The sequence below is a fragment of the Pediculus humanus genome, genomic scaffold, assembly GCF_000006295.1.
Source record: "Pediculus humanus corporis 1103172108318 genomic scaffold, whole genome shotgun sequence".
In the NCBI taxonomy this organism is placed as follows: Eukaryota; Metazoa; Arthropoda; class Insecta; order Psocodea; family Pediculidae; genus Pediculus; species Pediculus humanus.
Genome location: NW_002987887.1, coordinates 558151 through 567951, shown reverse-complemented (window position 1 = coordinate 567951; position 9801 = coordinate 558151). Strand labels below are relative to the sequence as shown.

At 30.2% G+C, this 9801-nt stretch overlaps 1 protein-coding gene across 1 annotated transcript in view; it reads left to right on the top strand.

Moving 5' to 3' along the window:
• Positions 1 to 9801, top strand: part of Phum_PHUM602350 (Cadherin-23 precursor, putative) — a gene marked incomplete at both ends in the record, with an annotated part of 30123 nt that overhangs the window by 6039 nt on the left and 14283 nt on the right. The window contains 5 exons of the mRNA XM_002432798.1: positions 1642 to 1823; positions 2246 to 2677; positions 2839 to 3283; positions 7918 to 8196; positions 8271 to 8494. Of these exons, the coding sequence (XP_002432843.1) occupies positions 1642 to 1823; positions 2246 to 2677; positions 2839 to 3283; positions 7918 to 8196; positions 8271 to 8494 (1562 nt within the window). The remainder of the gene's footprint in view (positions 1 to 1641; positions 1824 to 2245; positions 2678 to 2838; positions 3284 to 7917; positions 8197 to 8270; positions 8495 to 9801) is intronic.

Below are 9801 nucleotides of genomic sequence, written 5' to 3'. Positions count from 1 at the left end.
TACGAGTTTGTCGTTGGATGTCCTCATCCGAATATAATTTTAATAAAAAAATTAAAACAAACAAACAAACGAAACAAACAATTGAAATCGTATTTTTTTTTTTGGTTAATTTTTTAGTGAACGTACCTGTTTTTTATATTTTAATCATTTATCATAATTTTTTCTGAAAAATACAAATAAAACGAATGAATGAATGAATGAATGGTATTCTTTTGTCCAGAAAGAAACAAGATGATCCCACCTGGAGTGATTTGATTTGATGTACGATAACGAATATTAGCATACGTGCCAAATGGAGACGACGACGACGACGAGGACGACGATAAGCAGATATGCGAAAACAAAAAGAAACAAAATGAAAAGAAAATTTTTCGAATGAAGAAAATTATACGTAATGAATTTGTTCGAAACAAAATTGAAAGTATTAAAAGGTACAGGAAAAGGGAGGAAGGGGGAGAGAGAAAATGAGAGAAAAGAAGATGAATGAAAAGAAGATGAATGAAAGGAAGAGACAATGAAATGAAAGAAAGGTAGAAAGAGAACAAAATGAGAAAAAGGAAAAAAGAGAGAGGGAGAGGAAAAAATAAAATGAAGGAAACGAAGAGAGAGAGAGAATAAAAAAAAGAAATGAACAGAGAAAAAGAGAAAGAACAAAATGAAAGAAACAGTGAGAGGGAAAGAGAGTAAGCAAAATAAAGGAAAAGAAGAGAGAGAACAAAATGAAAGAAAGAAAGAGAGAGAAAGAAAGAAAAAAAAAGACAATACGAAGAGAGATGGAGAAATAGAACAAAATGAAACAAAGGAAGAGAGAGAGAGAGGGAAAGAGAACAAAATGAGAAAAAGAAAAAGAGAGAAAGAAAACAAAATGAAAGAAAGGAAAAGAGAGAGAATAAAAAGAAAGAAATGAAGAGAGAAGCAGAAAAGGAATTACAATGATAGAAAACAAAATAGAAAGAAAGAAAAAACGAAGAGAGAAAAAACAAAATGAAGGAAAAGAAGACAGAGAACAAAATGAGAACAAAAAGAGAAGAGAGAGAGAAAATAAAAAGAAGGAAACGAAGAGAGAGAGACAACAAATTAGAATTACAGAAAACAAAAGAAAAAACAAAGAAAGAGTGAGAGAGAGAGATTGAGAGCTGACAAAGCCCGTTGCAAAAACTTTTTTTTTTTTTTAGTTAATTCCTCCTCTCCTCTCATTTTCTTATTCGTATAGACATTTTTCATTTTATTCCAACTATAATAATAATAATAAAAATCGCGTGTCTGAACGCATCTCGAAACCATATCTGAACGTACCTCAACAACCATCCATATTAAAAATTCAATCACAAAACAAACTCTAAACGTAATTAGCAAAATATCTGAACGCACTTAAACCGTAACCTTAAACTAACCACAACACATTTAAACGTACCTAAAACGCACTTAAACGTTATAACGCACTTAAAATGTACTTAAAATGCACTTAAACTCACCTGAAAATATTTTTGTGTAAAAAGAAAATGGACACGAATTTTTTTTTTTACACAATTACCCTGGACACATTATCAGAAAAACGATTACCAAAAAAAAAAAAAAAGTCGCATAATCATTCTCCAGAATCCATTTTTTTAAATAATATTATTATTATTATTTTTCCAGGTTCAAACGATTCAATACAATATTACATACATTCGGGTGATCCCGAGGGTAATTTTTCAATCGATCCCGAAACTGGAATAATACAAACATCTACGATATTAGATCACGAAATTCATTCATCGATATTATTAAACGTTCAAGCTTTGTCTGGAGAATCGAATCCGACTTATGGACACACACAAGTACGTATAAATAATCATTATTATTATTATTTTTTCAGCAAACGTGTGAAAATAAAAACCTCTGGAAATTTTTTTCTCTTTTTTTCGTTTTTTTCTCACAATAAAATTTAATTTTTTTATATTATCATTATTATTATTTCCTTAGTTTGATGGAAAACATGACTTTTCTTTTTTTTCCATCTCTCTCCCTCCTTCCCCTTCCCCTCCCCCTTCCCCCTCTCTTTTTCTCTCCTTTCATCTACCGAGTACTTAAGTATCCATTCGTTTACCTTCCAGAATTTTTTCTTTTTTTTTTGTAAAATCGTTATGGAAAAAATTTTATATTAAAGTGCTCAATGACGTAACCACGATTATCTGGATAACCTGGAATGAATGAAACGATGATGATAATAATAATGATAAAAATTTGTTTGTTTATACAGGTAAACATCGAAATAGAAGACGTTAACGATAACGCTCCGGAATTCGGTTCGAATAACGTTAGAATATCAGTACCGGAAGATATCGAACCTGGAACTCCACTTTATCAAGCACACGCAATAGATAAAGATTCTGGAGAAAATGGCGTCGTGAGATATAGTTTGTTATTCGGTAAAAAATCATCATCATCAACGTCGAAAGATTTTTTCAAAATGGATTCGATATTGGGTCATTTAACACTGACGAAACGTTTGGATTACGAAATGAATCAAAGACATTCACTCGTTATCGTGGCAACAGATTCTGGAATTCCAACCTTATCATCAAACATGACTCTTATCATCGAAGTCCAGGATGTTAATGATAACGCGCCAATTTTCGAAAGATCCGAATATTATGTAAACGTCATAGAATCATTACCGATAAATTCGCAGGTGAGTAAAACAACTTTTGATACGCGTGACACGATTGTTTTCTAATTCCACGACATATCCGTTACCTTACGTCGAAGTAATCGTTTATGACGTGGAAGAAGAAGAAACGTTTTAAAAATTTTATTAAATCGTTTTTTTTGTTTTTTCCTCTTCCGTGGCAGATATTGCAAGTGGCAGCAACGGATCAGGATACCGGTAATAATGCAAGGATAACGTATCGTATAAAAAAAATAATTGGTAACGGTACGACCGGAAACGTGGATGATGAAACGTTCGGTATATTTCCAAATAGCGGTTTGATATATTTGAAAGAAAATCTGGATAGGGAAACGATAAATAAATACGACGTACTGATAACGGCAACTGATAACGGTACGCCGCCATTGACGGCAACGTGTAAAATTCTTATCACAGTAACGGATGCAAATGATAACGATCCGAAATTTCAAATGGATAATTACGAATTTTCAATTGAAGAAAATTTACCGCCAAATTCACCCGTCGGTAAAATATCCGCCGTGGATTTAGACTACGGGCAAAATTCATTGATCAAATATTCATTCATACCGTCGAATAATTCGAGTTTTAAAATTAATCCCACGACGGGTAAGTCGTTTTTTTACATTTTTTTTACTCTTTTTTTGTTAATATCAAGTAATAGAAGTGGCACCAGACTAAAAAAAAAAATCGTGACCGTTTTCAAAATCACGAGAGAAACAACAACAAAAATTATTTTTTTAAAAATAATAATAAGAAAATTACAAACGAAAGAGAAAGACAATGACGACGATGACAACAACCACGACGAACGGTTAGATAAAAGGATCCCCCGATTATTAAGGGAGGGGGATAAAGGGGGTGGGAGGGAAAAGGAAAGGAAGAAACAAATATATTTATTAAAAAAAATATATAAATAAATAAATTAATGTTTGTTTGTACAAACACGACGAAATGACAAAAAAAAAAAAAACGTTTTTCGTGTCACTAGATATTTACAGTCTGTGTGTACGGAAAGAAAAAGGTAAAGTTTCCCCCCGCCTCCCCAAATATTTTTTTTGTTAATTCTCCAGCATCCGCATAAATATTTGTACAAGTTAAAATCGAATTTTAGTATTTTTTAAATGGATTGTAAACAAACGGATTATGCCCTCCCCCGGCACTCACTCCCATCCCCCCGACAACCCCCGACTATTTTTTCTCAAGTGGAAGAATAATAATAATAATAAAGAAGAATTTTTGTGACGTCATAGGTTATAACAAAACTAAACGTATCCATCAGGCATTATTATGATATTCGGGGGTTTATTCCTTAGGGATCGGAGGATAGAAAACAAACCGACAAACATGGAAAACAATCCGACAAACATCAAAACGAACTGTTGTGATAATAATAATAATAATAATTCGTTTGTTGTTGTTGTTGTTCTAAATCTTTTATTGAATTACAATCAATCAACAGGTTTTGTGGCTATTTCTCCCCGTTTACAATCTTTCTCTTCTTCTTTTTCTCTCCTCTTCCCACCTTTCCCACCTCTCCCCCTCCCCCCTCCCTCCCCCTTCGTTTTTTATTTTCGCGAATAGTTTTCAGGAGCGAATTTAGAATTTTTCATCTACTTTTTTATTGTTGTTGTTAATCCATTTGTTGTTAAACTCGAAATTTTTTTTTTTTTGGCATCGTTACATCAATAAAAAAAAAAACGAATAATAATGATAATTAATAACATGTTGATGGGTTTTATACAAAAATTATTATTATTATTATTATTGTTGTTGTTGTTGTTGTTGTTGTTGTCGTTATCATCGATATATATATAAAATATTAATAATGATTTTTTTTAAAAATCTGGAAAAGAAACGAATTTAATCGATTTGAATTTAAATTTTTTTTTATATTAATAATGACGTGGCGTTAGGTACCTTTTTTTTCTTTTCTCTTTACCATTTTCCCCTCTACCTTCCCCCCATTTCGCCCCTTCTCTCTCTCTCTCCATCGTAATTCAAAATTCGTCATTTTTTTAATATTTTTTAAAAAACCGTTCGACGATTTTTTGTTGTTGTAATAATAATAATAATAAAGATTACGAGACGAATTAATAAACGACGTGAAACGAAAACAACAGCAAACAAACAAACAAACAAACAAACACGAATCAAAACACGTCAATAATAAAAAAAAACGAATTTTGTTGTTGTCCGAGGATCGTTAATGTAAAAGTCGCGATAAAAACTAATTTCCATCATCAATTATTATTATTATTAATATAAATTCGGAGGATTTTTTTTTTTTTTTTTTTACGAAATCCGATCGAGAATCGATTTATCGATCGATTTTTTGTGACGTCACGCGACAACAACCGAAATTGAATTAAATAAAAAAAATTTAAAAGAAAAAAGGATTTGAAAAAAAAATTAACGTAAGAAAACAATTAATCCTTACGTTTATCAATTATTTAAATTCGTTCTTTTTATTTTTCCGGGTTTTTCGATTTTTCTTTTCAACCGGTTAATGATACGTACGTAATTATTATTATTATTATTATTTTTTATCCTCATAAAAAAAAAAAAATTCTGGAAAATCTAAAAGCAAAACGACGACGACGACAAAGATTCTAAAACATTCTAGAATGATATTTTTAAATAATTATTAATTATTATGAAAATATTTACGATTTTCCTCCTTTAATAATAATAATAATAATAATCTTTATTTAATTTACGTTTGTCTTTCCTTATATATATCCCGCACGTAGGATTTATTATTATTATCATCATAAACCTGGAAATACCTGATTTTTAATTACAATTTTATTTTTATCTCATTACACGTTGAAAATTTTACTTTAATCAAAAAAAAGAAAAAGGAATTCAGCCATTTTGACTTTTTTTTCTTTTTTTTTTTTTTTTTCGGAAACAAAAACTTACGAAAATGGGTCAAAACCGGAAAAAGAAATTTAATAATAATAATAGTAATAATAATAATAATAATAATAATAATAATAATTTTTTACGACGGAAAAAAAAATATTAAAAGAAAAAAAAGAAAAGAATTCATTTCCCGTCTCTCTTGGGTTGTATAATTATTATTATTATTATTATTATTTTATTTATTACGTATCCGAATGATTTATTATGGTTTTTATGTCGTACCTTAACTTAAGGTTTATCATTATCATCATTATTATTATTATTACGACGTTTTTTTGCGCGCACGCGCACGCGCGCGTATGTCGTGGAAATTCGAGTCGTAAAAGAAAAAAAAAACTTTTTTGTACCCGGAAGTTAATTTTTTTACGATCCGGATACGAATGCGAAAATATTAGAACGTTCCAGAAGAAGAAGAAACAGGGAGAGGGGGGGAGGGAAGGGGAAAGGGATATCGGTATTGATTGGGATGCGTGTACGTGAATTCGGATAAAAACGTTGCGTGTTCTAATACCCGTTCGTACCTTTATCCGTCCGTATTAGCACCGCCACCACCACCGCCATCACAACTTCCCATATTAGTTCGTATTAATAAAAAAATAAAAGTTAAAAAAAAAAAAAGTAATAATAATAATAATAATATTAATAATAATAATAATAATAATAATAATAATAATAATAATAATAATAATAATGATAATAATAAAAGTACTAATGATGTTATTTATAGTTTGTCGTTCGCTCTGGAAAAAAAAAAACGACTTAAATACGATGATGATAATAATAATGATAATAATGATGATTTCGGTTTAAAGAAGAAGAAGAAGAAAAAAAAAATCTCAAATAATTTCCGACGGTTAATAAACTCAAAACCTGATTTTTTTTTTTTTAATTTTCTTCTGCTTCCAAATTTAAATTTTCCACATCGACGCCGATAATCGCACAAATTTGATTATTTGACAACAACAACAACAACGACAACAACAACAATAATATTATTAATAATAATAATAATGTTAATAATGGTTATAATAATAATAATAATAATAATAATAATAATAATAATAATAATGGTAATAATAATAAATAAGTGAATAAATTTCGGATTTAATTTGAAATGAAACGAAAAAAAAAACGTGAGAGAAGGAGAGAGGGAGGGAGGGAAGGGGAAGAGAAGGAGAGAGGATGGTGAGGGAAAAGGGGGCGTGGGAAGAGAAAAAGAGTTTAAAAGAAAGAAAGAGAGGTGGGGAAATTTTAAACGCGGGGTGAAGAGAAAGAGTGGGAAAAGTAGAGGAAGAATAAAGTGAGAGGGGGAGATAGAAAAGTGGTGGGAGGGAGAAAAGAGGGAAGGAAGAAAATGTAAGGGAAAAAAGGGGAAGGAGGGGGTTGGAAAAAAATAAGGAGAAAAGAAGGGATGGGAAAGAAAACGCGAAAGAAAAAGACGGAGGGGAAGTTATAAAGAAAAAGGAGGAGGTTAAATGGAAAAAAATATATTTTTTGCAAATTCCGATAGAGTTCGCTATAATTAAAAAAAAAGGGGCGTGACCTAAATAGAAAAAACACGTGGTCGCGGTCGCGGTCGCGGTGGTGGTTGAAAAATGAAAACATTTGAATAAACATTGTTTACGTATACATTCCAGTTTTTTTCCCATCGTTTAAATTTTACAATAACTGGAAAAATTTTACTGGAAATGTAAAAAAATTTAAAACGTGTTGTATGCTTTTTCATGCATCTTATAATTCCCGATATACACGTACACGTACGAACGGACGTTAACCACTTTAATCGACCTTCAACTTTTCTCCAGCGAAAAAAAAAAAAATTCCGTTATCATTAAATAATTATAAATAATAATAATAATAACAATATTTTTTTTTAAACTTAAATTTAGATTTAATTACGATCGAAAAGCAATTTTTATTAAAAAAAACTGGAGTTTTAATATATAATTCGTCATTTTCAATCATGGATAAAAAAAAAAAAACCTTTTTAATTTCTCCAGCCTCTATCATTATTATTATTAATAATAATAAAACTATTAATAAAGTCACGGATTTTTCCAGTTTTTTTTTTGGAATTTAAAAAAAATTTCGTCGATCGACTCTCAAATAATAATAATAATAGTAACGGATTTTGATTCGAGTTGTTGTAGTTTTAAAATTAAATTTCGATTCGATCAATAATGAAATCGATATATCGATAGTTTATTGATTGATTGACTGATTTATCCTGGAAAGAATTTGACTGGAATTTTCCTGTTAAAAAAATGTCAAAGGTCGCGTTAACGAAAAGTTTTTTTTTTACTACCACGTTACAGGTGACATATACGCAAAAGAATCTTTGGATCGAGAAAAGAAAGAAATTTACGAACTCGTGGCAGAAGCAAGAGATCAGGGAGTACCACCGAGGAGTTCAAGAGTTCCAGTACGTATTATCGTAACGGATGTTAATGATAACGCTCCAGAACTTTTAGATCCGAGGGAAGATGTGGTGAGCGTGAGAGAAGAACAACCCGGAGGTACGGAAGTGACTAAAATCAAAGCCATTGATAAAGACAAAGGAAAAAATTCAACTATAACTTATTCAATACTTAAAGGTACGTATTATTTACTTTTTCTAATTCCACGACAAAAAAAAATTTCTTAATAATTTTTTTAATTATTGTTTTAGGACGAGATTCCGACGGTTACGATTTATTCACAATCGATCCAATCACCGGATCTATAAGAACTCGTACGACTTTAGATCACGAAGAAAGATCGATATATCGTTTGGCTGTTGCTGCCACGGACGGTGGTAAACCGCCTAAACAAACGATACGTTTGTTAAGAGTCGAAGTTTTGGATTTAACAGATCACAGGCCGACATTTACGAGTTCGAGTTTGGTATTCAAGGTAAGGAAAAAATTCTTTTTTCTACTCTTTTACCCCCCACCACCACTACCACCACCACCACCACCATCACCATCACCATCACAACCATTTCCAGAACGTATTAAATGAGTCAACTTTAATTTACAAGGTAATAAAAAAAAATAAAAACACGATATTTACATTTAACCAAAAAAAAATTTTCTTATTCGTTTCGCGCGTTTATCACTTTCTTATTATCATTAATGGAATTTTAATTCTTTTTTATTTATTAATTATAATTATTACGTAATTTTTTATTATCATTATCATTATTATTATCATCGTTCACGTTTTTTTTTCACGTAAAAAAAAAATCTCCAAAAAAAAAATTTTTTTTTTTTTTTTGCGTGTGGATTCTATTAATTCTTTAATTGGACAGCTTCTGGTAAGAATTTTGTTGCATCATCATCATCATCATCATCTTGGTTCTGGAGATTTTTTTTTATATTCTTTTTCCGATTCGAGCAATGAATTATCATTTTCTCTCTCTCTCTCTCTCTCTCTCTTTTTCTTGTAGATTCGATAAGCTGGAAGGATGACAATAATTTTTTTTTTTTTTTTTTAATGGAAACCGGTCTCGTTGCTCGTAACTTTTGGATTTACTTCTTTATAAAAAAAAAAAAAAAAAAAAGGAAATTACGCATGCGTATACCCCCCCCCCTCTCGTATCATCATTATTATTATCATCGTCGTCGTGGAAATAATAATAATAATTTTTTTTTTTTTGGAATTTTTCGAACCTCGTCCTGGAATTATTATATTGAATTTTTTTTTCTTTAAAAAAAAGTTTACAATTAAATAAAAAAAAAAAAGATTTAAGAGATTTAATATTTAATAATAAAAGATTTGGTATGAAGATGAAAGAGAGTGAGGGGGAGGAAAGGGGAGGAGAAGGTAAGAGGGAGAAAGAGAGAGAGAAAAATTTTTATCCGTTTGTGTGAGTTTGTTACGTCATCATTCTGGAAAGGTTTTTTTTTATTTTGGAAAAAATCATTCATCATTTTTGAAATTTAAAAAAATTCTTTTTATTGTTTTTCCTGGAAGTTATTTTAATTGATTATTATTATTATTATTATTATTATTATTATTATCTATTTTAACCGTGAGTTGATTACGATGATAATGATGATTATGATGATGATAATAATGATAATGGTGACGATGATGATGATGATGATTTTTAGTTTCGAAAACTTGTTCGATTTTTTACGAACGTTTTCGAAAAATTTAAATCTCGCGCGTTTTTTCTTTTTTCCTCTTTTTTAACCGTGAGTTGTTTACGATGATGA